Raw genomic sequence first — 26,458 nt, forward strand, 5'->3', positions numbered from 1 at the left:
TATCGGACAAGTCCCCAGCATTACTGATGGTAAGTGTGCGCAGCGAACAGAATGAGAAGGTCAGAAGTTCCTTGAAGGTTCAAGCTTTCAAGTGTAGGGCTGGCGGCAGGCTCGCCTCCACTCCTCGTTAAGCGCTCACAGTGCGCTCTCACGTGACAAAGCCAAAAAGTGCAGGCGTCTTTTTCAGGCCTGCTGCTCATTTCGTTTCGCCCCTTCTCATTTCTTGCTATTTATCTCGTTCAACATGACCTCAGTGTTCAAGGCTCAGGAAAAGAATGCCCACAAGGCCGACCCAAAGGGGAAGCGTAAGGCAGATGCTATAGATGTAGATGAGCAGCCTTCACAGAAGCGGTCGAGGAACAAGCAGCGGGTGCTGCTCTTGTCATCTCGCGGCATTACCCACCGTATGCGGCATCTCATGAATGACATTGAGGCTTTGTTGCCACATGTTAAGAAAGGTATGCATATGCCTTTAGTTGCTGCGTGTCCCAGATGCTGATGGGACTCCGTAGACTCAAAGCTGGACTCAAAGAACCACCTACACCTCCTTCCCGAGCTCGCAGACCTCAATAATTGTAATAACGCCCTCTATTTTGAAGCGCGTAGACACGAAGATCTGTATTTGTGGGCAGCGAAGACGCCAAATGGACCGAGCATAAAGATGCATGTACAGAACGTTCACACTATGGACGAACTCAAGATGACTGGCAACTGCCTCAAAGGTAGCCGAGGGCTGCTCAGCTTTGACCACGCGTTCGACGACACAGAATGGGGTCGGCTCACAAAAGAGGTCTTCACGCACGTACGCCCCCGCCACACCCTCGTATTGAGCTTCGTGCTAAAAGAAACGCAGATATTCGGTGTATCTCCAAGCGCGCGCAAAGCGAAGCCGTTCATCGACCACATCCTTACCTTCTCGCTGCTCGACAACAAAACCTGGTTCCGCAATTTTCAGATCATTGAGAAAGACCCACTGCAGCCGAACGGTCCGCCGCAGATGAGCCTCATCGAGATCGGCCCCCGCTTCGTGCTTACTCCCATCCGCATTTTCGAGGGCGCGTTCAGCGGCGCAACCGTGTACTCGAACCCAGGTGAGTCTCACGTCATACTTGTATGTAATACTGTGCTAACCGTGGCGGCAGAGTTTGTGTCCCCGGCTGCAGTCCGCTCGGCGATCAAGCGCGAGAAGGCAGGAAAGTATGGCAATCGGAAGGACGCAGAGATTGATCAGAGCAGGCGCAAAGAGAGCAGGAAGCGGCCCGAGGACGAGCTCGCAGTCTCTAAGGTGTTCGCGTGAGAGGTGGTGTTTTGCATACAAGATGCTATGAATCTACTGTTCTACATCCCCTGGAGGTATTCTACCTTCTACTCGGTTGACGAGCATGTTCTCCTGGGTATTTCGGCTCATGAAACATTTGGACAAAAGCGATATTTCAATTGTTGAGTGTCCTGTGTTGCTCTTGCACGAGCCAGTCGTTGAATTTTCTCCACTGCTTGTCCCATAAAGCGGTTGCCCGATCCTTCTCGTCGTCCGTCAAGCAACAGTACTACGACAATGCATGTACAACATGAGCTGCTATCTCATAAGGTTTATCAATAGATATAGAACCAACCTTGAAACTATCTCGTGCGAGGCACCCCATCGTCTTCAAGCTGTTAAGCTCACTCGCGACGAGCACCTGAAAGAAGTCGTACGAGAGGCCCATGTTCCCGAACACGGACGGATCGTCCGAGCACAGTGTCACCGGTACACCGTGATTCATGACCGCCGCGAGCGGATGTGCGGGCATCGACGAGGTCAGTCGCTGCACCAACAGTCCTTCAGCTCAAGATGAAGCGCACAAGGTGGACTTGGCTAACTAGGATCTCGTTCGAGATGGGGCACACCTCAATGGCGACGTCTCTTTCTCTGCAGATCTTCATGAGCTCGGGGTGCTTGATGAGCGAAAATCTATGCGCGCGCTTAGTCTGCTTGTCATGGAACTGAGATTAGTGACAACATACCCATGCCCAATGCGCTTTGTGCCGAGCAGGAGGGCATCGTAGAGGTTCATGTCAGCGGCAGTTCCGTCGCCCAGGGTTTCACCCGCATGGAAAATGAACGGTATGTCGAGGCCTAATTCGCGCTGACGTGCGACAAAACGTTGAAGGGGCACCAGGTAATCGATCAGCGGCCGCAGGAGGTCTTCGTGCCCGACAAGATCGAAACCTTTTCAGCAAAACTGTGAGCACAGCCGCAAATACAAGATTGATGCAAGCGGAGGTGAGGCGCACCAGCAAGGAGGTGCGGGAACGCCTGTTTGAGCGCAAGACAGTCCTCGAGGTACCACTCGAGGTCTTCCGGCGTCTCATTGCGTATTGTCGAGTAGATAATTTTGCACCCGATGAGCTCATCTGCACGCCCTTGAGCGGCGAGCTCAGCCTGCACGTCGTGCACGATGCGGTCGAATGCGGCCAGCCAGTCGTGGTGCGAGACGACTTCTTCGCCCTCTTCATTGATGATGAAACTACCACATAGCTGAATATATGCGCGCCGCGTGTGGAAAATCGTAGACGCACCGATACCAGAAGTTAACGCGCACTTCAATGTAGGAGATCCCGTCTTCGACAGATGAGAGCAGGAAGGCCCGGACGTACTCCTTCCAGAGCGGGAGATAGTGGATGAGACCCTGCGCCATTGCCATGAAACACGCTCCTTCCAGAGGTACTGTAGACTTACGCTTGCCATTCTAAACGTCGATGTAAACTTGTCCCAAATCTATTGAGTAACCTATGAGTATACTAAACTCGAAGTAGCGCAACAGAGCTGGCACTGGCCTTGACCGTCGTATTGTGCGTCCTGTAGGCTTCGGCTGGGCTGATAGTAAGAGCGCTTATAACCCATCTGTCGAAACCCTCTGGCCCGCCGAACGTGAAGTTTTCTCGCGCTTTATGGAGCGGGACCCATGCCCCCACCTCATAAGATTCTGTCAGGCTACAGTGCTCAGTCCACACCGAGCGAGGTAATGGGCGAAATTTAGGCCGTATGGAGTTCAAGTTCAACGCAGTAAGCGACTGCTCGGCCATTATATGGAAGGCAGGATACTTGAGGGCCAGGTCGAGCAGCACTCGCGCGTTCACTGTCGCATCTAGATGTGCATGCAAGAGAGCACCTTTCGGCATCTACAACGCGCTTAAGATATTTCAGGTACAGCTACAGTCCAACACACCTTGCTCATAATCTTAAACAGCCTTGTCTTGACGATGATATCCCGCGCTGAGCATACACAGTCAATCTTACGTCGCTTGTGACGAGTCTGGACTCTGCGTATGCTCACCTGTTAGGAACGCCATGCCCGGGAAGAGATGTGTGACATCCCCTTCGCCATGAGTGTGCGTGCTCTCAGGTCCCCATATTGAGACAGCTTCCTCAGCTCGAACCCGGCAGACGAAAGCGTCGGCCTCGTCGTCGAAAATGTCCGAATGTGCCACATCGAGGCGCGCCGCCCTGTCTTTGACAATGAGCGCCCGCCTGTTTGCGAGGTATTGCTCCATGCTCGTCGATGGCGGTCAAGACGAACGTGTTGAAAGATCGATATCGGAGGCATGGCGTACAGAGGCGAGGCGCGCGGTCGCGAACGATGGCTGTTTCTATTTGTCCAATATTCACGGGAAATAGTAAGGCCACCAGCTTTTTATCCAATAATGCACAAGATTGGCTTTGCTGGGTTCTGATGTCACGTGTATCGGACCAATATCGTCCACGTGAATAAACGCCCGATACACGCCACGAGCGTCGAGCCTCACGCGTTCGCACACAAGGACAGCATTCTTTGTACTATCACGATGCTAGATTCTGACGACGATCTCGGTACGTCTTAGTCTTTTGAATTCAAACACTTGCCATTCAAAATCACTCAGGAGGGTATGACCCTACCACACCCGCGCCACCGAAGAAAGCCCCCGCTCGTGCTCAGCAGACTAGTCGCACTGCAGCGGGACCATCTTCGAAAACTGCGACGGCCCAGAACGCAAAGGTCTCACCGTCTAAGACGAGCAAAACCTCTGCACCTGAAGACGCCATAATCCTCTATTCCGACGGAGACAGCCCCCCACCACCACCGAAGAACAAGGGCAAAGCCCCCGCGACCAACCCTCCGCTAGCCAACGGGAAGGCAGCTAATAAAGGGAAGGGAAAGGCGAAAGATGATTTGGCGCAAAACGAGAGAGAGGATGCTATGGAAGTGGATGGTGTGCAGGTTGTCGAGCCCCAGCGGACGAAGGCGGAACCACGACCCAAACCGCGACCAGTCGCGAAACCGCCAAACAAGGCTCAGACGCGTCCCTCGCGCGAAAATGCTACGAATGAAGCATTAGAGAGAGAGAATGCGCGATTACGCAAGCAGCTGGAAGAGGCGTGTCTGCAGGTCTCTCAGTATACCTTCAAAGCTTACACAGGTTGCACAGGTCACTTCACATCGAGAAAGACTTGTGAAGCAGGTGCAGGAAGCGCTGCAAATACGACAGACGGAGCCAGAACAGAAACTTCAAGAGTGCATAGTTCAGTACGATGCGACAATACGAGGTATCGCAAGATGAGCTATGGATCAACATCGGTAGCTAACTTATTCTTTGAAGCCCAAGAGCAGCTTATAGAAGAGCAGACGGCTAAGCTGGCTAGATACGGTGCTGTCTCGCAGTCAAATCCCGCCGTCCAGTTCCTAAGTAGAGAGGCTGTCAATGAGGAGAAGAAGAATCTGGATGCGAAAACGAAGCAGCTAGAGAACGTCATCAAGGAGAAGGATGCGAAGATTAATCAGCTCGAGAGAAAATGTATGCACCATTAGAGCCCTGTCGCATTGTATTGACGAATCCTATCTAGACCAAGAACTGGAACAGCAGCTCGACTTCGAGAGCAGGATGCACAAAGAATATCAGGCGAAGAACCCGCCAGCGTCGAAGTTAAACGGAGGTCCGCGTGCCGGGCATACATCATCCCCCCCAGACCCGTTACAGGGCGAGGTCACCAAGCTTTACGAAGATTGTACAAACCTACTCATCACGAAAGTCACCAGTCTGCCGTCGCCGTATCCCTCGTGGCCAGACCTCAAGGAGTACACTTTCAACTGTACCTATACGTACATTGACGCAACCAAGACGGAAGAAAGCAGTAGCGGCGGGAATCCCAGTACGTCTGTCTCCACCTTGTCGTTCGCCCATCGTTGACACGGCACCACAGCATTGCAGTTCAACATACGCGCAATGTGGTTTCCCAAGACAGCGTTAGACCCGGACAACCGGCCACAACCGGCGTCACGCGACGAGCTCGAAGCCAAATGCCAATATTGGCCGCTGAACCTCGAGCTGGAGAGCGCCCAGTTCCGGGAGCGACTCGACTTTTTCCGCGAGAGCTTCGTCTTCTCGCGCGACCAGATGAGTGTGTTCATCAGGACCCTCGGCGCGCGCCTTGCCGCTACCCAATCCAACGAGGACGAGGAGGAGATCGACCAGATCATCGATGAGTAGACGTTTGTGCGATGTATTTCTTGGATTGCTAGCTTGGGTATGTTTATGGAGCTCATTGATATTGTACTCGCGGGTGGCCTTTCTGAGCTCTACAATCTTCCACGTAGCTGCAAGCCGGAGGCCTCTTCACGTGAACAGCACACAACCCTCTGCGTCTGACAACATGACAGCGCTAGACCGAGGTTACCACTTCGTCAGCGAGTCGGCCCTTTCTTTGAGTCGTGATAGCAGAAACCATCGTCTCCTGTAGGTTCGACATGTTTCTGGGGTGATAAATAAGGATTTACACGAGTACAGAATGTTTGTTACATTGGTTGCGATATGCTTGCTTCTATTACATGGCTGTGTATACATCGAAACTTGACGTGACTTCCAGTGGCGTGAATGTTGTCTAGGATGATACTGTGATGACTCTACTGTTCTTGGATATCTGCACCAGCCTTTTTCCATATCCGCAACGCACGTTCATCCTGCGCGAGAACTGCCTTTTGCATAGTGAGACGCACGAAGCCGCCCTCGACGTCCGAACCGCCGAGGTTTGCGCCAGCCCTGACCAGTATGTCGACGATATTTTCGTGTCCTTGCCGCGCAGCCTGTGGCTAGCAGGTGAATTGGAGTTATGATGCGAACAGCTCGAAATACACACGTAGTAAAGTGCAGTGTGCCCCAAAGCGTCCCGCAGGTGAACCAACGCACCCGCCTCGAGTAGCGCACCGACACAGAGCTCGCTCCCATTGAGCGCCGCAACATGCAGCGGCGACCGGCCGCTCGCGGGGTCGATGCAGTTGGCCATGCCGCCGACGACAGTGGCGCTTCTCCTGGGCGAGAGCGCACTTTCGCGCCGTGAGAGGTCAGGCGACGTCGCAGCGGCGCTCGCGTCGCCAGATGCAAGGCAGAACGCGAGGCCCTCGACGTCGTCGCGTGCCGCGGCGAGGTGCATGAGCAGTGGGAGGAGCGCGACCTCCGTCGACACCGCCTCCGCTGCGGTCCAGCTCCACGACGCCGCGGCATCGCGCGCGCGATCCCCGAGCATAGGTGTCGCGGACGGCGAGGCGGCGGGCAGCCGTGTGCTGCTCAGGCGCACGACGTGCGTGAGCACGCCCTGGATGCTCTCGAGCGAGTCCTCGATCCCTGTGTGCCCACCTGGCGCCTTCGGAATCTCCCGCGCGGGAAGCGTGAGCTCGCCACGGAGGGGCGTGCCCATGAGCGCGCGCACCTGCTCGACAGAGATGTCGGGTTTGCCGAGCAAATATCCGAGCTTGGTCAGTGCGCACTGCGGGCTGTCGTGAGTGTTCACGCACGTTGTGCATGAAGAAGATTCACCTCTGGTGTCATATCACCGCCCGATACGATGCCGAGCTTGAGCAGGCCAATACCTGTCTCGTAGTCGGGAGAGACAGTGCCTTTGGAGCATTGTGAGATAGCAACTATAACAACGCCGCGGTCACAGGCTTCTTTGAAAGCATCGAGGAGGTCTCCGCGCTGCGGGGCGTTGCCGGCACCGAACGTTTCTAGGACAAGGCCTCGAATGGGCGGTGCAAGGAAGGCACGGACGGTCGCTGCCGTGATACCGGGGAAGAGGCGTAGCGTGGCTGTAGCACGGTCAAGGCTAAATTCCGCGACTGCCGGACCAAGAAAAATACTCACCGACATGCGGACTCATCTCTAATGGGCAGCGTTAGCTTGACATTTCGCATGGACCGGTCATTAGACTCACGCTTGTGCGCCTTGAATCGCCGCAAGCCTGTCTGCCTGATGACATTGTTCCAGTCAACGGTGATGTCGATACCAACATGAACGAGCGGAGCAAAGTTTGGGCTCGCGAAGGCGTCAAGGTCGTTCGACGAGTGTTTGTACACCCGGTTGCCGCGATAAAGAGTGTGGTTGAAGAAGAGCGAGACCTCTGGGATGATGTAGTGTCCGGCAAGGGCCAGCGCACCCAACAAGTTGTCGACAGCATCATTTCGAAGTTGTGACAGCGGAATCTGAGCTCCTGTTACGATCTGTGCGGAAGTTCGTCATTGTTCCGATGCGCCGAGGGAGCGAGCGTACCACAGTCTTGCCGAGGTCCTCGAGGAGGAAGCTGAGGGCTGACGAAGTGTAGGACATTGTGTCCGTGCCGTGGAGAACGACAAATGCATCAAAGGCCGCATAATTCAGCTCGATGTCGGTCGCGATACGGATCCAGTCTGCCTTGCGCGCATTTCGTATCAACGGCTCACGTCCATACTGGAACCACTGTACCGGCAATTTCCATGTTACTGCTGTCTAATAGCGGACTCCACTACGCGATGCAGTTAGCATGCTATCTTAATCGACCTCAAAAGGCCGATGCCTACCTCCAGGATCACGTATCGAACGCGCTTACCGCCTGATCCGTGCGCGGTCGTACGCGGCGTTACAAGACTGGGCAGGTTCGCCTCGTAGACGTTTTCTGACACCTTCCGGCAGAATGGGCGACGCAACTGGCTGGGACGTGCATTGCCCGAGACAGCTAGAGGCTCAGCTGCGCCAATTGGCCTTGAAGACCGGACCAGCAGGGTCGACGGCAGATGAGGTCCGACGCGCGCGGGTGACGGCGCCCTGCTCGCAAATGTGCTCGACTGCGGGGTGTTCCGCCCGCTGTTACTGTTACTGCTCCAGGTCCGGAAGCCCTCTACTGAAGCCGAGTGGGAGAACAGCGACTCCTCAAGCGGATCGTGGAACCTGTGCTGGCTGAAGAGTGTCTCGGTCAGGAAGTACGGCTCTGGAACGTATCCCTGATGGCCAACAAGCATGCCTATCGTTCCGCCGGTGTAGATGATGAGTACCTTAGATTCATCATATGGCTGTGACAACTCCATTCCGGAATGAAAACCGGCGAATACGTGGTGCGTTACGAGTGCTGGACGCGGAGGAGGTCAGTTGGGGCACTTACCGAGGCGCTTATTTCCCAGCCGGCAGTTTCCTCAAGGACCTCAACCACCACCGAGCATCAGCTTGCTCTCTAAAGCGAGTTATCTTGACTCTGCCCCGACGTTTGGGCTGTGATCTCTTGCGACAGTATCTGCGGAGTTTCCCCCTTTGCACGCAAGTCTTACCGGAGGATTGCTGGCCTTTTACCGGGGATGGCAACGGACGGTCAAAGGTTTTCGGGGTCCTTTGCTTGATCGGATCAGACGCCCAGGCAAGTCAGATTAGATTTCGAGTCAATTTTTATATAGCCTCCAGCTGCAGTCGTCTCGATTCCCCGACTGCCTGCTACGCCCCGCCTCTCGCCTCGTTCTTTCGCCACTCTTTACAGCATGGACGCCCTCAAAAGTCTTTTTGAAAAGAAGAAGCAGGAGGTACGCCCTGGTGCCGTCGCTTGCGAAGCATAAACTCAAAGCCATTGCAGAACTCCCCTGCCCTGGTCACTTTCGTGACTGCCGGTTATCCGCGGGTCCAGGATACTGTACCGGTTCTGCTTGCAATGCAAGAGGGTGGTGCAGACATTATTGAGCTCGGTGTGCCCTTCTCAGACCCCATCGCGGACGGACCTGCCATCCAGGAGACCAACGCCGTGCGTTACAGACCCTTCCGACTCCGTTGGAACGTCCTCATACATGAACCCTAGATTGCGGTTAAGAATGGTTTAGACTATGCTACGTGTTTGGGTCTCTTGCGGGAAGCTCGCAGCAAGGGTTTGACTGCTCCTGTACTGCTTATGGGTGTGTCTGTATAGACTTCTTGTGATCCATCTGCTTACATCTACCAAGGCTACTACAACCCAATGCTGGCCTATGGAGAAGACAAAGCCATTCAGGATGCATACGAAGCTGGTGCCAACGGTTTCATTATGGTCGATCTACCACCAGAAGAAGCCATTGCCTTCCGTGAAAAATGCCAAAAATCACAGTACGTCTGTGATGGCTCTTTAACGTCATTCATCTCGCTAACCTTATTAAAATTAGTCTTTCCTACGTCCCACTGATTGCACCATCCACGACCTTTCATCGGATTCGATTTTTGGCTTCAATTGCTGACACGTTCATCTATGTCGTTTCGAGGATGGGCACGACCGGCTCTTCGGATACCGGCAAGCTGAACACTGATCTGCCCGATATCATCGCTCGTGTTCGGGAATATGCGACCGTGCCTCTCGCAGTCGGCTTTGGTGTTGCTACTCGCCAACATTTCGAGCACGTCGCTGAGGCAGGTGCAGAGGGCGTTGTTGTTGGCAGCCGCCTTGTTTCGGTCATCAAAAACTCGCCACCAGAGGAACTCGCCAAAAATGTCGAGGCTTACTGCAGGCAGATCAGCCTCAAGGGCATGCCCGGCCAGAATAGTCTTCATACCCCGACCGGTGATCCACGCGCAGAGCCCGTGCTCAATGTTAATCGTAAAGGTCCCGCTCCGTCTCATACTATCTCCGACCCAAGCGTCCTGCCTGCTCGTTTTGGCGAGTTTGGTGGCCAGTACGTACCGGAGTCCCTCTACGACTGCCTTGTCGAGCTCGAGGAGGCACACAAGAGCGCGATGGCCGATCCTGAGTTCTGGAAAGAACTCCGCAGCTTCTACCCGTACATGAACCGGCCTTCGAACCTGTATAAAGCGGATCGCCTCACCCAACATGCAGGTGGTGCGACGATCTGGTTGAAGCGCGAAGACCTGAACCACACTGGCTCGCACAAGATCAACAATGCTGTCGGCCAGATCCTCCTCGCTCGCAGGATTGGCAAGACCCGTATCATTGCTGAGACTGGTGCAGGACAGCATGGTGTCGCGACTGCAACTGTCTGTGCCCGCTTCGGTATGGAGTGTATTATCTACATGGGTGCCGAGGATGTCCGCCGACAGGCGCTCAACGTCTTCCGTATCCGCATGTTGGGCGCGACCGTTATCCCCGTACACTCTGGCTCGCGCACCCTCAAGGACTCAGTGAACGAGGCTATGCGTGACTGGGTCACGAACCTCTCGACGACGCACTACCTCGTCGGCTCTGCCATCGGCCCGCACCCGTTCCCGACGATCGTGCGCGACTTCCAGAAGGTCATCAGCGAGGAGATCAAGGAGCAGCTGCACACGGAGATTGGCCGCCTCCCCGACGCGGTCGTCGCCTGTGTTGGCGGCGGCAGCAATGCCATCGGCACATTCTACAACTTCATCAACGACAAGAGCGTCAAGCTTGTCGGCGTCGAGGCAGGGGGCGAGGGCACGGACGGCGATCGCCACAGTGCGACGCTCGCGAAGGGCCAGCCTGGTGTCCTTCATGGCGTGCGTACATACATTCTCCAGGACCGTGGTGGCCAGATTATCGAGACGCACTCAATTAGCGCTGGGCTTGACTATCCGGGTGTCGGTCCCGAGCACGCCTGGTTGAAGGACTCTGGTCGCGCACAGTATGTTGTCGCGACCGACGAGGAGGCTCTTCGCGGATTCCGCTTGATTACGCAGCTTGAGGGTATCATTCCTGCGCTCGAGTCGTCGCACGCTATCTGGGAAGGCGTCCGTCTTGCGAAAACGCTCCCCAAGGACCAACACATCGTCATTGTACGTGCTTCTTTATCTCGAAAACCTTCAACTTGAGTGCTCACACCACTTCTTAGTGTTTGTCCGGACGTGGGGACAAAGACGTTGAGCAGATCTCGCAGCTGCTCCCCGGCAAGTGGGAGGACATCCTTGACTGGCATGTGTCTGCCCAGGTGTAGGGCGAAAGAGGAACCCTTTATATGTATCTACTGCAGCATTCCCGCATAGATAAAATATGTAGCATAGACAGCTAGCAGAGGGGGACTCATTCAGCCTTGACAGGGTCGAGACTGCTACGTATGCCGCCAAGACCTCGATTTGTCTCCGTCTGGATGGGTGCTCGAATTGAAGTGCTTCCGTCCCTTAGATAGTCTCTGTGCAATATCGCAGGGCTGAGACTAGTGCACTCTTCATCGATATCCGTGTATCTTGTGGGCACACTGCGGGGTCGTGATTGGTGGCATCGGATTGCGAAATAATAAATGATTCAGAAAGCTGCCGCCTAGCGTTCAGCACATGTCCTCGACCATCTCATTCTACCGCTCATCCAGACGACTCTTGTTGTAAGCTCGCCCCTAATTGCCCCGCCAAGGGGCGTCGACGACGCAGAACTTTGTCCCGTAGCACGCTTCGTCACCATTGATTCACACCAGACGAGTACACCGCGGGGCGTCGTCCCTTCGAGTACACTACCATTTGCACCAGCATCAGCACCTCCAGCGACCGCCGCTCGCTCTCAGTCTCAATCTCCGTCTGCATCCAGCTCAGCTTTTCTGCGCACCCAGATATTGACGACAGCCGGCGCAAGCCTTGTCCCGGCGACTCGCAGCCGCTCTGAGCTCGAGGAAGACGACACCGAGTCCGCAATTGCTCCTTCGTCTGAACTGTCATCTTTGTCCTTCCTCCATCCGTCTTCGCGAGCACTCCCACCGTCACCGCCGCACCGCGACGCAGACCCGGACGCCTACCGTGCGCGAAAAAGGACGCGAGTCGACAGCCTCAGCTCTGTCACTACCACCCCCGCCACCGAACGCTCACGCACCACCGAAGACACGTACACGCCTGCTGCACACATGCGGCTCACAAGCAACGACGCCGACTCGACACTCTCTGTCTCTCCTGACGCCCTGCCCGAGGCCGGGCCCTCGACGCCTGCACTCTCGAACGGGCACAATGGTGTGTTCAAGGGGAACGGTTTCACTGCGCCATTCATGAATGGGAATGGCAAGGCCCCGCTGACGGACGGACACAGGGCAGAGAAGCACCCACAGTCGGTGGCACGGGTGTCACTGCCCGGCACTACCCTCTACGACGACTCGCATGTAGACAGAGAGGAGTTTGTGCGGCTAGTCATTCAAAGTTTGCGTGATGTGGGATACATGTAAGTGCTCTTATCAGTCTCATTATGCTTCTCCGTTCATGAAATGCACGCTGTGGTAGCGAGTCTGCTGCAACTCTGGAGGCGGAGTCAGGCTACACGATGGAGACCTCAGACGTCTCCCGATTTCGACAATGTATATTGGAGGGTGACTGGGATAGCGCAGAGGACACTCTGTTGAGACTAGGGCTTTCGGAGGAGGAGGGGCTTTGGGTGAGTAATGCCACTACTGCGGTCCCGCTCGGCATCATTAAACGGCACATAGGAAGCGAAATTCCTTATCAGTCAGCAGAAATACCTAGAGCTCCTCGAAGCTCGAGAGACAGCGTCGGCATTGCACATACTACGGAATGAGCTCGCACCTTCAAGTCCTGACCCGGAGCAGCTACACGCGCTTGCGAGGTAAGTGCATGAAATTACGTGATGAGGGCCGAACGCTCACGGACACTTTGTAGCTTACTCATGTGTCAGGATCTGGAGGACTTGCGACGACAAGAAGGTTGGGATGGAGCGGGTGGCTCGTCGAGACGACGGCTACTGGCCAACTTGCAACGTACGCATGTCACACCCCCGTGAGAACAGAGCTATACTTATCAGCATCCTCAGGATACATACCGTCATCAGTGATGATCCCGCAACGTCGGTTCGCCACTCTCTTGGATCAGGCGCGGGAATACCAGCAGGCGCAATGTCTGTATCACAACGCACCAACAAATGCACGGACGTTCTCACTCTATGCCGATCATAAATGCGACATGGAAGCGTTCCCGCGGGTGACGACTGCGATCCTTCAGGTACACAATGATGAGGTTTGGAATCTCCAATGGAGTCATAGTGGCGGCTATCTTGCCACGGCGAGCAGAGACAAGTCAGCAATCATATGGCGAATAGGTGTAAGTACTTGGGTCGTTCGATGGTCGATGACAACTTACGGAGCTGCAATTTGTGTTGTAGTCAGATGCAGACCCGTCGACGAGAGAATACCACGCGCAATTTATCCTACGCGACCACAAATACCCCGTCGGCTGTGTAGCGTGGTCGCTAGACGACTCGGTATTGCTCACCGCGTCGGAAAATTACATACACATGTGGAATACCAGGGTACGTGCCGAGGGTGCCTATCATTCAGAAACCGGGATTTTGACCCTATTTCTCTCGCACACAGACCGGTGCACTCATACGGGTGCTGGATGCCCACTTTGACGTCGTAACCGCGCTGGCATGGTTGCCAGACGGCTCTGGATTCATCTCCGGCGGACTTGACAGGAGGATAATTCTTTGGGTGCGTGCACACAGGCCAGTGTTTCGGGTCGTCTCTTGGCACTGACTGCGCGGGCATTTCTCAGGATATCGACGGAAAGCAGCGGGACACCTGGGGCCGGACGCCGATACGGGTGACGGACCTTGCTATCACACCAGACTTCAGCAAGCTCGTCGCCATTGGCATGTACGATACACCATTGCCGCTACCACCAGCGGGTGGCGTAGCTCCGACGTCGGATGGCGCCAGTGGTGGAACTGCGACGCCTCCGGCGGGATCAACTGCGCCTACACCAGCGAATCGGCCAACAGAGAACCGGATCATCGTGTACGACCTATTGACAAAACAGCTGGAGACGTACGTACATCATCCCGACCCTGTTGAATGCACTTGGCGCTGATTCCGAACTGTTGGGTGTCGCGACAGGTCGGTGAAGATGGAGGGAGAGCTGACGAGCGTCAAGGTGTCGCAGAACTCGCGGTATGTGTTGATAAACCGCGCACTGGACTCGCTTGGTCTGCATGCCGTGAGTCGGTCATACCAACCATCCCACCTTTGTGAATAATTTTGACATATCACATGGCCCTATGCTCGCAGGAGATTCACTTGTGGGAGATCAGCACCGGCAGGACGGTGCGCAAGTACACAGGCCACAGGCAGTCCCGCCATGTTATACGGAGCGGATTTGGTGGTGTGGACGGGAATTTCATCATTTCCGGGAGCGAAGGTGTGTCGTATGCTAGATATGGGTCTGCTTTCCTAACGCACTGATGCGCTCATCGCAGACGGCAACGTATACATCTGGCATCGCGGCTCTGGAACGCTGCTCGAGACACTTCCAGGGCACGGAAACGGCAGCGTCAATTCGGTTGCGTGGAACCCGGCAAATCCAAGGATGTTCGCGACCTGCTCGGACGACCACACGATCCGTATATGGGAGGCGAACCCGGTGTGGACGGTAGGTTCTAGTGCGCTCGCGGAAGTTTCGGATAGTCTCGAGCGCGACGGCGGTGGGAAGGGCAAAGGAAAGGGCAGAGAATGGGTCGGGGATGGCCTAGGTGGGGCATCAGGATTCGGCATCGCAGGAACGTCGCGCTCCTTGTAGTAACACGGCAGGATTTATCTTACAGGTATGGCTTGGGCATTCAACTTGCCTCCACTAACTTTCGTACATATCTTCCTACTCGACCTCTTGCTTGCACGCCCATCTCACACTCCCACTTGCATTCACATGGCGCATCTCATTTTCTCATCTGTATTCTTCCTGCCCAAGCTAGTAACACATTGTTCCTCGGTCTCCATGTGCGCATAGAAGTGTCACAATATAATACTATCCACGGACTAGTATGCAATATTATATTTATCGTCGTACGCTAATCCTGTTTGGTGCCAGGAGCCTCAGACCCGTGTAGTCGCGTACTACGTGTCTGGTCACGCCACCGTGTCTCAGATCATCACAGTGTAAATAACAAAGAAGGTTCTCTCCGCGTTTACCTCCACACGCAGCACATCGTCTCTCGTATGTATGTTTCGCACCATCAACCAGGTCAGCAACCTAACCAAGGCGGGTTTAGATGGCTTTTCCGAGGCTCCGTGCATCGGTGTTGTCGCTGCTACCTGTTTCCCCAGTGGAGCTTGGGAGGCAGCATCTATCAGTGTCCCACCGGTCGTGGAGTACGGCAGGATGCACCTGTAGCCGTACTGTATAGACATACCGCTGGTAATTCGCAACTGCCCATGGCTGAGAAAGGATGTTCTTCCAACTGCTGCGCAGGTGGGTATCCTAAGTGAAGGGACGACATACGAGTTGTTTCGCTTTGCACGTTCAACATGAGCTGTCAAGGACCTAACTCTATGTAACTGCGTTTGCGAGCAAGCCCGTGAGTCTGGTAGCTCTCTATTATGTGAAGATGACTCATGCCAGACAAGCTTGTATTATTGATAGCCTCTTGCAGGGAGAGGCGGCCGCAAGACGGGGCACACTGCGGCTGCGAAGGTGTCCTGTGCTGCGGACGGCCCTCTATCCTGGGCCGAGCCCGAGAACGTGTAAGACTGAGGCCGCATACGTCCGTCAGGCCCCGGAACCCTTCGAAGGAACACATCCTCTGGTCAATCTACCTTCTCCGAGCGGCAAGATCTTCACATCCCCTTCGCTGCCAGCAACCTGCCAAGGCACAGCAAACCCGACAGATATTCTTCTCCGAGTGACGTGATAGGGTTGAAACAGCTGCGCTATGTTCTAGCCTATCTTCTCTGATTGCAACCGGCCTGCGTACTGCTGCGACCAGTGCCCATTTATTTTTCCACGCAACTCTGAAGGCTAATGCGTGCCCCTTCTTACAAACGGGATTCTCGCACATGCCTCCCGCAATATGCCCCCTTTGCGGCGGCGTTCTCAGGTATGGCACCCCGCGAACGGTGCCCGGAAAGCCTCGAGGAAGTTCCGCTGGTTTTCCAAGCATCCGTTTTCCCAGTCACCGCCCGCGACGCCTTGTGCTTCCCAGAACTCAGCGACGTCTCCCACACAAACGACCAGTGCGTTCGACTTCTCGCTACCGCTCTCTCGTTCTCTCTTCGTACTGCACGCGTGCGCGCACGGGACTGGGGGCTGTCAAAACAGGCTTGTGGGAACAGGACAGATATTGATTGTGCCTCACTGTTAGCCATGGTACCGTCTACAAGTGGCATTTGTCCATCCTGCGGCATGGACTGCCGACCGAGCCCTGTAGACATGGCTCGGCTATGTCCCGCTATTACCGTGGAACGGCTTGTCCTGGATCCCATTGCGGTAACGTACGACAACATACGCTTGACTTCACGTTGTTAACGAATTCAATGTTGGCGATTAGAGCTCGAACACTCGAGAAAGGGTCCAAGGCTTATCGAGTAGATGCCTGGAACTGCTACATATCAGGTACATCGCCCGCCCCAGGTGTACACGCCGCTCTCGCGAATCGCTACAGGCTGCGTCATATTATGCATACAGAAAAGTAGTACAACAATTAGTCGCCAGTATATCGACCGTATCTGACTTGATGCGGGTATAAGAGTACAATGCAAAAGGACCCAGAGAAGTGGCAGGCGAATGCAGGCTAGAGGTTTGTCGTGCGTACAAAAGCGATGGAAGTGGAGATGTGTGCGGTGTGCAGCAAGTGAGATGAGACAGAGACCAAATGGAGGTGGGCAGTCAGGACTGAATAGGAGTAGGATAAGTCATCGCAGAGATGTAGTGCCATCATGCTCTGGACCGCATGCTGGACGAGTGCGTGGGAAGTTGTGAATAGGCACGGTGCTTCGGCATGAATAGGGACGCCATGGGATCCTTCCGAGCTACCGGCACTTTCAGTGGACCAGATTCGTTCGCGATCGGAGGTGGCGAACTCTGTGGGGGCCGAGGAGTTGACGGGGGAGGCGAAGCCGGCGGCACAGTGGTTGAGGGTGTCCTGGTGGGAACCGGCCGGGCAGGTGATGACGAGGCAGGCGTTGATGACACGTTCTGGCTCGCAATGACAGCTGCTGGGTGTGGCTTCGCCACTGCGGATACTGTGACCCGAGTACCAACCTTACCGGTTGGAGGATCGATGGGCGTTGCGGTAGCAATTGACGGCTTAGTGGCGGTGGTGCTGGATAGAGTCCGACACGTCTTCGAGGCCGGCATTGCAGGCATCATGCGCGCGCCGTAAATGCCTTTCTGCATCCTAACAGCATCTGCACGAGTCTTTTGCAAAAGCGTTCTCGGTGGCTGTGCTTGCCCCCCTAAATTACATGAGGTCGATGGTCAGCCCACCTGACACAGACACGTAAGTTAAGGACTTACAACCGCCGCGATAGCGCTTCATGGACGGGACTTTATCTGTAAGCTTAATCTGCGAATCCTTTTTGCGCTGTTCCAGCTCTTCTCGCTGGATGCGCAACTTGGAGCCCACGGCTTCCAAGCGCCGCGCCTCTAAATCTCGTAGAATCTGTCCAAAAATAAGCACGGATTCGAGGGCAGAAGAACACATCGCCTACGAAGAACTCTTCGCGCCACGAGTCAGGTTCGGTATCTGTGTTACGTCTTTCAGCCGGAAGGGGATATGTACGGAAGCATAGCGCTTTCCATAGTTCTGCTGAGTGTGAGTTTCCAGCGGCGTGTCCGTGAAGAGGGAAACTAACCAGAGGTACAGTCTGTCAGTGACTAGATGACGCAATGACACTTGGAATTAGTTGAGCTTCCCGAGAACGAGTTGCCATACTAACTGGGGTGGCCTGTTCGAAGCGCAACAGTGCCTCGGCGGAACAGTTCTGCAAAATCGGGGCGAACAGCTCAAACGATGCCTCGTCTCCAAGGCTACAGAAATCTGTAAATGTTTGAGAAAATCAGTCGAGTATGAGAAAATAACGAGCGTACTTTCGACATGGGCGGATGCCACTGCGATCCGGATACATCAGACCTCCGTGGTATACCGGGGTATTTCCTCAACATACCTCTTTGGCAAAGCTGTACTAGTGATGTTACTCGACTGTTACTTGACATTTCTGGATCACAAGGCATAGCAAAGCGAGAGTTAGCGGGTAACTAGAGAGTAAGGCGTCGACGCGAGTGGGATGAAGACGGTGGCTAGCCGCCAGATAGACGCCAAGTCTTATCCGGTGTCACACGCCCGAACAGGCAATCACACACCCGATGCTTCTCCCGGCTGCACCTCTTTATGGAAAGTGTGAAGTTTGTTTGAAGACGAACCGCTTAGCTACCTGCTCAGCATCTCCTTAATCCAACATTTCACAAGACACAGTTATCATACAAAGTTTAAGGCACTTGTTAAGGTTCCCTTCAGTTAATCTCTCTCATATTGCACAGCTGACTGGGTGAGAAAAGTGAGGTTTGTGCGCTCCGACCATCCACAGCGGATGAAAAATACAAATATCACCTCAGTATTCCTTGGATCAACGTATGTGAAATATGGCTGATAGGCAAAGAGGCAAGTAGTGAACCCGGACGAAGTTGAAGCACTGGTGCCGGTGGACAGCATACACATGATTTTCTCACTCAGGCTCATAGCATAGTACATGCGGCGCAGGAGTGGCCGGCGGCGGTGTATTCGTTTCGGCTGCTGTGGTCTGCGCAGAAAGGTACGGCAGATGATACGATGACACAATGCGATCCTTGCGTTTCTGCTGGGTTCTACTCGGGTGAGAACAGGTCCTGTAATGTCATCTCCATAAGAGGCTCCAACGGCGGGGGTCTGCTGAGAAAGTCACACGCGGTTATCCATGTTCACCGGTACGGAGTCATTCAGTGTTTTAGACGAAGATTCCTTCATCGAGGGGCGGAGAGACTTGAAGCGCTTGCCTCATGCAGCCCACGGGCTCCCGTGGAAGCGTTGAATGACATGCGAAGTAAATCCTATCTGAGATAAGTTGAATGGTTCAGCAGGGCATGCTTCAATGTCAGCGGTCAGTGTACCCCAAGCAGCCTGCCCAAAACGGCGATCTCATGAAACAGAGTTATCCATACTGCGTTCCCCGCTGAGTTCAAGCGTTGCACTCAAACGTTTTAGGCAACGCTCTCCGACTTACCCGCCGAAACTTCACACTGCGTGTTACGACACAGCGGCAAGGTCCTGCATTACTTTGACTGCTCCCGCGGGGAAAGGCCGTGGCTGTTCTTAGATCGCCTGCGATGAATTCTCAGAGCGGCTGGTGCACCTCTCTTGAGGGCCGTAAAGGAAGTTCGGTCCCCGGCTACTACGTTCTATGGCCATCCATCCAAGTCGGCAATGGTTTCGGAGGTGTAGATACCTACGGGACCGTGGGTGCCTGCCTCGCCATCGTATATAGGCCATACAACTCCACCAGTCCAAGACAGCTGCGTCTCCGATACACCAGCGCCGCCCCCCTAGCTTCCTCCTCCAGTGTCGCTGCCCGTACACTAGCAATACTCACTGCGTCGTCGTCGTCAGCACAGATCTGCCCCCTGACACACCATGTATTACGCACCAGCACAGGACACCCAACGGCCGACGCATCCCCGCCTCCACGTCAGGGACGCGAAGGATGCGCACACCGTGTTCGAGGCCGTCCGGTTAGGGATGTTAAAGCCCGTCGTCCGCCGCTTGAACGAACTCGAACGGGCGACGTACATCCAGTCTGGGGCGATCTTCGTCTGGGAAGAGAGCGATGATGAAATGGGCCTCAAACGGTGGACCGACAATCGAGGTGGGCCTATGACTGTCTATCAGCACCCCCTTCTCCCGTTTCTGACGGCCCTGCGCATGCAGCGTGGTCCCAGAGTCGGATGAGAGAGCCCTACTTGTTCTATGACGAAAAGATCTCGACCGACGAGCCTCAGCCGCCAGCAGACCAAAATGTCAAGTAAGCTCTTTAAATCGACCGAGCCAATTGCAAACAGCTTATATTGCTTAGGTCGTACCGCTTTGTCGATGGCCCCTCGAGGACATGGTCTTCGTCCGCGCAGTCACATTACGAACGCAGCGAAAAGCAGCCCCTCGGGCTGGTGAAGCAGGCGTACTCGGCCTGGGTCATCGACTCTGTGAATGCGAAACCTAGGAAGTGGCACTTGACTGCGTACTTCACCTACTCCGACCTGCCGAGCATCCCCACTCCCGACCAGGACCAATCGTTGCGAACGATATCGGTTCCACCAGGCATCTACAGGAGCGGCAAGGCGCGGTCGCGCACTTCTGACGCTACGTCATCGACGGGGTCATCGCCGCCGCGCGCCATATCTCCCGTATCAAGCTCGCCCACTCGAACGCGTACAGACAGCATTGTCTTGCCTTCGTTGCATTCCGCCATCCAGCCATCGCAGATGAACGGACATGGGCAACATCGACAACATAGCGCACGACTTGCTGAGGATCAGAGGATGATACAGATGTTGAATTCCAGGCCCATTTTGTAGGAGAGGACTCGTCTAGACATTCGATAGTCATTGTTGTAGTGATAGCCAACTGGTTCCAGGTACAGTACTTACATTGAAGTAATCTCGGGCAGTACACTTTCACCAGCTGAGATACAGCGATCGACAAGAGTGGTAATTTGCGGCTATGTCCAGCAAAGTGGATAAGTGGTATGTAGAACGAGCCGCGTACAAACTTAGTCCTCATCTGAGACGTCTTCATCAAGCTGGCCATGCTTCGCTTGCGCGTTCATTGCGCCGACCAGGTCATCAGACTGTCCGTTCTGGGCCGCTAGTCGTTGCCCTGACCGCCAAGAGTTTCAGAAAAGCCGGGAATAGTATGGATGGGAATCGTCAGCACTCACGAATGAGCGTGTGTATCGCTTCTTGAGTCTTTCTCTCCAGCTTCGCGAGCTTCTTGTCTAGGTCACGCTTGAGATCCCAGTTCGGCCGCCTCGGAGCAATATTGTGCAAATCCTACGAAGCAGTCAATTGTTGTCCATTCCCGATCAGGGCTGGGAACGCACAAGGTCTTGGGCTCTCCGCTCGGCATCTTCTTGTACAATCTTCTCTGCGAGACCTTCCACCTCCTTTTCGACGGTCTCCATTTCAATGTCTTCATCTTTGGTATGCTTCTTGAGTGTCCGTGTCTCAGGGTCGAATGTACGATGCTTGATTAGAGGCTCGTTTGATGGTCTACGGCGGAACGATTCAGTACGTCCGCACAGACCAAAATCAGAATAGACAACGTACGTCTCGTCGACAGTCTCTCCAGCTTTACGGTTTCTGAGCGCAAGCAATCGCGCCTTTCTGGCCTCGGATACCTCCTGCAGTGACATGTGGGAAGTGGAAATGCTTTCTGGCCCGCCGCGAACGTCGCTGAGAATCTGCAAAAAGCGCCCATCGCGTTTGGTTCATTGCTGACTAAGCAGAATTTCGGGGTCTGGGACGCTGCCCTCTCTCCTCGCTGTCTCTCGTCTCATCCACACTCATTCGCAGTGGCATGCTTGAAGGTTGGAGGAGAGCATGTATTCAGGTTACTATAAGACATAATACATCTCAAAAGTTCTCTAGCCGCTCGCTCAGCACCAATGTAATCCTCCGCTACGCCGCGGCATCCGCTCCGGCAGCGGTGAGGACGGAGGACTTCCCCTGCGAAGTTATCAGGTGTGTGGCCAGCAGGAGTGAGCGGATCGAGGTGCTAAAAAAACCGTAGGAACTTTTCTATCATTGCTCACATTGGTGAGTGGTGCTGCCGTGTTTGAAGGAACAGTACAGACATTTACTAGTGCACTAAGATCATGGAAAGTCAACGTTGGCCGACCGGTGAGCCTGTCCATCATTCACGACTTGACTGGAAGCTAAATTTACTACATAGGCTACTAGAGGTAAGGTTGTCAGGTTGAACGATCGTGTAAATATGGGTATAACCTGCCATACAGTTGACGGGAACGATTGCGAAGAAGGACAAGGGCATGAATAAGCAAGTCCTGGATAAGCTGAAAGTTGAGCGTGAACGCGGCATTACAGGTCTGTATAATATACTGTCTTCCACGGGCTAGTATTGACTGAACGCTAGTGAAGGCCCAGACTGCTAGGTAAAGCGCACCCGAAAATTACATGAAGAGCTCTCGTGCTCAGGGAGATTACTAGCATGATTCATCCATTTGGTGGGAAGAACTATCTCCTGAATCTAATAGATACCCCTGTATGTTCATGTTCTCCCACGACTAACTTGGCACTGAGCCTGTCGGACAGGGCCATGTAGACTTCGCTTGGGAAGTCTCCCGCTCATTGGCAGCCTGCCAAGGAGCCCTTCTCCTCGTTGATGCCTCGCAAGGTGTTCAAGCTCAGTCATTATCCGTTTTCCATGCTGCCAAGGAACGTGGTCTGGAGATTATACCCGTCCTGAACAAGGTAGATTGGACGTGCAGATGAGCTTATGCCTTGCTGACATTAATACCAGATTGATCTCCCAGCGGCCCAGCCGGAGGTTGTCGCCGCCCAGATGCAATCCATCTTTGGCATAGATCCCAACAATGTGCTTAAAATATCAGCAAAGAGTGGTATCGGTATGGAGGCCGTCTTGCAGGCTATTATTGAGCGAATACCCCCTCCTCCCGGCAAGGTAGACGACCCCTTGAAAGCCTTCCTGTTCGATTCTTCGTATGCGTTCTGTCTTCGTAATGTCCGCGGAATACTCATTATGACCATGTCAGCTACGACAAATATCGCGGCGTGATCTCTCTGGTTAATATCCAAGGGGGTGCCCTCAAGAAAGGTGATAAGATCATGTCGTGTTACACCCGGAAAAAATATGAGGTTGTCGAACTGGGTATCATGCATCCTGAGGAGACCCCTACTACAACCTTGCTTCCTGGGCAAGTAGGTTTTATTGCCTGCAACATGAAGGAGTCTTCAGAGGGTACGTCAAGTTCGGCATGTGACTACCCGTGTTACTCACTGAGCTGAAGCGCATATCGGTGATACACTGCACCGCGTCGGAGCGCCAGTAGAGCCCATGCCCGGATTTAAGCCTGCAAAAGCTATGGTGCGTTTGCCGAACTCAATGAGTGAGGTGAGACCATCGCTGAAAACGGAGATAGGTGTACGCGGGTGTTTTCCCGGTGGACAGCAACGACTTCCTGAAGCTCGAAGAATCGATCAAGCGGGTGAGCGTGCCACCGGCCCGCCTTACTGTCTCTCGCTGACGGCCTTCCCAGCTGACTCTGACGGATCGCAGTGTCGAGGTCACGCGGGAATCGTCGTCTGCTCTCGGCCAAGGCTGCCGCCTTGGCTTCCTTGGGTCCCTGCACATGGATGTCTTCCGCCAGCGGCTCGAAGACGAGTACAACGCTAATGTCATCATCACTGCACCCACCGTGCCGTACAAGGGTGCGTTGGAAGGCCATTGTCAGCAGAGGTGGTGCTCATTGTTCCGGCAGTCATTTGGGGTGACGGCAAGGAGACATACATCAGCAACCCGACCGATTTCCCAGATGTCTCCGATTCCACGTCTAAGGTGAAGGTAATCCAGGAGCCGGTAGTGAAGGCCTCCATTATCGTTCCCCAGGGTACGTGGATTTCTATTCGCTGAACCTCTCCGGTTTACTTACTTTTCATAGAATACCTGGGAGAGATGATGAACCTCTGTTTCACGCATCGTGGTGAAGAACCGGACCACCGCTATTTGGATGCTTCCGGCAGCCAGGATGCCCGCATTATCCTGACGTGCATCATTCCACTCGGCGAGATTGTGACAAACTTTTTTGACAAGCTGAAGAGTAGAAGCTCCGGGTTTGCGAGTTTTGAGTGGGTAAACCCCAGTCTCGTACGTTCAGGACGATTGCTCAGGTTGCCAACGCTTTACAGCTATGAAGACGCCGGATACAGGCCCAGCAAGCTCTCGAAGATGACGTTCTTGCTGAATGGTAAACCCGTGGACGCCCTCGCACTCATCGTCCACAAGTCCGCCGAAGATGAAGTCGGGCGGGCGTGGGTCAAGAAGCTCTGTAAGTGATCCCAACAAACTAAGGCGGCCACCGGCTGAACCACGGTCGCTGTAGTCAAAGTAATCCCCCGTCAGCTCTTCGAAGTCCCCATCCAGGCCGCAGTCGGCAAACGCATTATCGCGCGCGAGACGCTGAAGGCGCTCCGCGCGGACGTCACGGCGGGGCTCTATGGCGGGCATTACGAGCGCAAGCTAAAGCACCTCGTGAACCAGAAGGAGGGCAAAAAGCGCATGAAGAAAGTTGGCAAGGTCGACCTACCTCAGGAGGCATTCTACGATATCCTCAGTACCAAAACATAGGCGTATACTAGATCTAGGGCGGCGATTATATTAATTTGTTACTTGATACAGTGTGGTGGCGTGGATACAGCTGAGTGTTATGCGTGCGAATGCGAGCAAGTGTAAGCAACGCGTAGTGGGATTCGGATATATCATCGGAGTTATAGCTGGGTACAGACCGATTGCTCCACTAGTACTTGATCTTGTACTCTAGCGTGGTGTCTTCGTCATCGTATGTCTCCTTAATCAACCTGAGGTAATATTGTTAGGTATAACACTACATGGACCTAATACGACGGCTTACCGATAGATCGATGATGGTGGGTGATCACCGCTAGGAACAGTTAGCAGGATGTTTCGTGCACACAGTCATATAACTCACTCGTTCGTGACGAATACATCGACCAAATCCGGGGCAACATAGTCGTAGTACGGGTTTAGGACCTCGACCTTGTCAACGAGGTTCCCCTCCTCGAAGCCGAGCACGCTACTCGGATCCGCAAAGTCGAGCGCGCCGTACTCGTGGTACAGGTTCCATAGCGGCGTGAGCTTGAACTGGCCGGCGCAGACGACGACGGGCGTGCTGTGCATGCGCGCCGCGGTGGCCGCGAGGAGCGAGCCGGTGATGGCGAACATGCCGCCCGTGGCGAGGATCGCGTGTGCGCTGAGTATGACCTTCGTCACGCGCGACATCAGTGCATATATTGAGGAGTCGGGCACGAGGAAGGTTGAGATGCCCGCGGAGGAGAGAGCCTTGGCCATCGTGTGTCCGCTGTATCTGAAGATGCGGAGTGGGCTACTATGCAAGGCGTAGAGTATGGGGGCGGCAGTGCTTACGAGGGTCCTGTCTCTGCAACGATGACAGTGTAGTTACGGTTATGTGCCGCAGCTTTGAGGAACGCCTCGACAGTTTTTGAATGACCTATTGTCAGGATGATCTCGCTGGTGGCGTGTGGGCCAAGCTTAACATGAGATATTGCAGGGGGGATACGCACTCAGGGTTAATGTGCTCCTTCGCCGCTTTTGCGATGTTGTCATAGACTGTCTCCAGCTCGTCCAGCACGTCTTGAATAGCGTCCATAACCACCGGCTTCATCACTTTTGCAAAAGAGTCGGGGTCATTGGAGTCGTCTTCCCGTAGAGTTATTGGAGCTTCTTCTGAGGAAAGCGGCAGAGACTGTAGCGGCCATATATCTTTGCGTACTTGGCCCTGAAGGACGAAGTGGGAGAGCGAGAAGCCAGACCGCTCGTTGGTGCTTTGTTTTTCTTTCGACGCGGCGTTGTATTCGTCTCGTACATGATGTAAGATCTTGCGGACAGTATTGCCGACGGAATGTTCTTATAAAGTTCCGGATTCAGCAAGCCGAGATCGGGGCAGGAGGGGGAGACTAACCTTTTGGTTGCGCTTCCACCAAGCGTCCGCCTACGCCACGAATAATCCCGGTCAGCTGGTCGATATTGGAAAACCGTGCTTTTGATACGACCTGGCGAAGTACGCGCAGTGTTTCTAGAGCCGCTTCACGCGAGCCGACGACTTGTCTATACAAAGCTCAGCTTATACAGTCCAGATATTTCCGCGTCCGCTTCGTGCTCACCTTCTTCTCAACTTTGCGATGTAGGCGTCCACCGCGCGGTGGTTTACTGCCGCGAGCACAGCGAGATCAGGTATCATGCCTTGTGTTAGGCAAGCGAGCCACAAAGTGAGACGCGATGGCAAGATTCAGGCTATTTGCTGAATGCAATTGAGAGCGTCAAGTATGTATCCGGGACGCTAGGTTGAAGCTGGAATCGATGTATGAGTGTGCGTAGGTAAATGTTAAAGAGGATCCTGGAATCTTGCTCTTGATCTCGAGGAGTCACAATCTATAACGCGGTACAGTAATCTTATCTAGCTAATTGGCGCTCAGAGGCACGGTGGGCCCCAACGCTTGTGCCAAACCATTGCCGACCTACCTCCTGAATCGAAGGTGTGTTGACAGCTGGAAATCGTGCAATAAGCCCGATAACCAATCAGCCGTACACAGACTTCCTATGACTGAGACGGCCTGGAGAGAGCTGGACAGTAGTCCTGTGTTAGGGGGCCGAAAAGTCCCGCAGGAGCTGGCTGACGAGATTATCGCCCACCTGCGTAAC

The 26,458-nt window shown here is 54.3% G+C and overlaps 10 protein-coding genes across 10 annotated transcripts; 5 read left to right on the forward strand and 5 right to left on the reverse strand.

Annotated features, from left to right (window-relative positions):
• Positions 1 to 212: 212 nt before the first annotated feature.
• PHACADRAFT_255384 (uncharacterized protein) lies at positions 213 to 3,485 on the reverse strand. The gene is made up of 14 exons (XM_007395336.1): positions 3,403 to 3,485; positions 3,318 to 3,379; positions 3,210 to 3,256; positions 2,818 to 3,162; positions 2,720 to 2,758; positions 2,560 to 2,669; positions 2,275 to 2,507; positions 2,005 to 2,209; positions 1,861 to 1,951; positions 1,614 to 1,805; positions 1,140 to 1,547; positions 854 to 1,088; positions 513 to 802; positions 213 to 458 (listed from the first exon to the last, which is right to left on the reverse strand). Exons 1-11 carry the CDS (start codon positions 3,471 to 3,473, stop codon positions 1,434 to 1,436), a joined length of 1,509 nt encoding a protein of 502 aa, XP_007395398.1. The 5' UTR covers positions 3,474 to 3,485; the 3' UTR covers positions 213 to 458; positions 513 to 802; positions 854 to 1,088; positions 1,140 to 1,433.
• Positions 3,486 to 4,112: 627 nt separating this feature from the next.
• PHACADRAFT_208581 (uncharacterized protein) lies at positions 4,113 to 5,505 on the forward strand (the record flags this gene model as incomplete). The annotated part of the gene is made up of 5 exons (XM_007395337.1): positions 4,113 to 4,394; positions 4,447 to 4,564; positions 4,618 to 4,812; positions 4,862 to 5,167; positions 5,219 to 5,505. The coding sequence occupies exons 1-5, from the start codon at positions 4,218 to 4,220 to the stop codon at positions 5,503 to 5,505; spliced, it is 1,083 nt and encodes a 360-aa protein (XP_007395399.1). The 5' UTR covers positions 4,113 to 4,217.
• Positions 5,506 to 5,918: 413 nt separating this feature from the next.
• Positions 5,919 to 8,348, reverse strand: PHACADRAFT_94654 (uncharacterized protein; the record flags this gene model as incomplete). Its single annotated transcript, XM_007395338.1, has 9 exons — positions 5,919 to 6,098; positions 6,152 to 6,317; positions 6,552 to 6,778; positions 6,829 to 7,114; positions 7,219 to 7,508; positions 7,558 to 7,694; positions 7,750 to 7,789; positions 7,845 to 7,925; positions 8,166 to 8,348. 9 exons carry the CDS (start codon positions 8,346 to 8,348, stop codon positions 5,919 to 5,921), a joined length of 1,590 nt encoding a protein of 529 aa, XP_007395400.1.
• Positions 8,349 to 8,744: 396 nt separating this feature from the next.
• PHACADRAFT_255387 (uncharacterized protein) lies at positions 8,745 to 11,324 on the forward strand. The gene is made up of 6 exons (XM_007395339.1): positions 8,745 to 8,831; positions 8,882 to 9,046; positions 9,101 to 9,194; positions 9,243 to 9,381; positions 9,438 to 11,016; positions 11,073 to 11,324. Exons 1-6 carry the CDS (start codon positions 8,790 to 8,792, stop codon positions 11,172 to 11,174), a joined length of 2,121 nt encoding a protein of 706 aa, XP_007395401.1. The 5' UTR covers positions 8,745 to 8,789; the 3' UTR covers positions 11,175 to 11,324.
• Positions 11,325 to 12,068: 744 nt separating this feature from the next.
• PHACADRAFT_94848 (uncharacterized protein) lies at positions 12,069 to 14,739 on the forward strand (the record flags this gene model as incomplete). The annotated part of the gene is made up of 11 exons (XM_007395340.1): positions 12,069 to 12,376; positions 12,436 to 12,586; positions 12,639 to 12,775; positions 13,057 to 13,067; positions 13,136 to 13,266; positions 13,328 to 13,474; positions 13,539 to 13,655; positions 13,720 to 13,991; positions 14,061 to 14,160; positions 14,250 to 14,361; positions 14,420 to 14,739. 11 exons carry the CDS (start codon positions 12,069 to 12,071, stop codon positions 14,737 to 14,739), a joined length of 1,806 nt encoding a protein of 601 aa, XP_007395402.1.
• Positions 14,740 to 16,492: 1,753 nt separating this feature from the next.
• Positions 16,493 to 18,233, reverse strand: PHACADRAFT_183904 (uncharacterized protein). Its single transcript, XM_007395341.1, has 7 exons — positions 18,102 to 18,233; positions 18,025 to 18,045; positions 17,874 to 17,974; positions 17,790 to 17,811; positions 17,646 to 17,740; positions 17,452 to 17,596; positions 16,493 to 17,390 (listed from the first exon to the last, which is right to left on the reverse strand). Exons 1-7 carry the CDS (start codon positions 18,166 to 18,168, stop codon positions 16,870 to 16,872), a joined length of 972 nt encoding a protein of 323 aa, XP_007395403.1. The 5' UTR covers positions 18,169 to 18,233; the 3' UTR covers positions 16,493 to 16,869.
• A 982-nt stretch (positions 18,234 to 19,215) lies between these two features.
• PHACADRAFT_142926 (uncharacterized protein) lies at positions 19,216 to 20,538 on the forward strand (the record flags this gene model as incomplete). The annotated part of the gene is made up of 3 exons (XM_007395342.1): positions 19,216 to 19,832; positions 19,895 to 19,988; positions 20,040 to 20,538. The coding sequence occupies exons 1-3, from the start codon at positions 19,601 to 19,603 to the stop codon at positions 20,536 to 20,538; spliced, it is 825 nt and encodes a 274-aa protein (XP_007395404.1). The 5' UTR covers positions 19,216 to 19,600.
• A 194-nt stretch (positions 20,539 to 20,732) lies between these two features.
• Positions 20,733 to 21,374, reverse strand: PHACADRAFT_160984 (uncharacterized protein; the record flags this gene model as incomplete). The annotated part of the gene is made up of 4 exons (XM_007395343.1): positions 20,733 to 20,839; positions 20,901 to 21,012; positions 21,063 to 21,231; positions 21,289 to 21,374. 4 exons carry the CDS (start codon positions 21,372 to 21,374, stop codon positions 20,733 to 20,735), a joined length of 474 nt encoding a protein of 157 aa, XP_007395405.1.
• A 55-nt stretch (positions 21,375 to 21,429) lies between these two features.
• Positions 21,430 to 24,593, forward strand: PHACADRAFT_119997 (uncharacterized protein). Its single transcript, XM_007395344.1, has 13 exons — positions 21,430 to 22,065; positions 22,115 to 22,133; positions 22,189 to 22,243; positions 22,294 to 22,452; positions 22,502 to 22,701; positions 22,755 to 22,960; positions 23,010 to 23,086; positions 23,142 to 23,207; positions 23,259 to 23,430; positions 23,481 to 23,609; positions 23,661 to 23,847; positions 23,908 to 24,047; positions 24,102 to 24,593. Exons 1-13 carry the CDS (start codon positions 22,011 to 22,013, stop codon positions 24,344 to 24,346), a joined length of 1,710 nt encoding a protein of 569 aa, XP_007395406.1. The 5' UTR covers positions 21,430 to 22,010; the 3' UTR covers positions 24,347 to 24,593.
• On the reverse strand, positions 24,537 to 25,979 carry PHACADRAFT_50940 (uncharacterized protein; the record flags this gene model as incomplete). The annotated part of the gene is made up of 7 exons (XM_007395210.1): positions 24,537 to 24,576; positions 24,630 to 24,659; positions 24,708 to 25,103; positions 25,163 to 25,267; positions 25,321 to 25,663; positions 25,719 to 25,864; positions 25,921 to 25,979. Coding segments are annotated over 7 exons (1,119 nt in total), but the record flags the coding sequence as incomplete, so codon positions are not given.
• Positions 25,980 to 26,458: the final 479 nt, after the last annotated feature.

Source organism: Phanerochaete carnosa (genome assembly GCF_000300595.1).
Source record: "Phanerochaete carnosa HHB-10118-sp unplaced genomic scaffold PHACAscaffold_5, whole genome shotgun sequence".
NCBI lineage: Eukaryota > Fungi > Basidiomycota > Agaricomycetes > Polyporales > Phanerochaetaceae > Phanerochaete > Phanerochaete carnosa.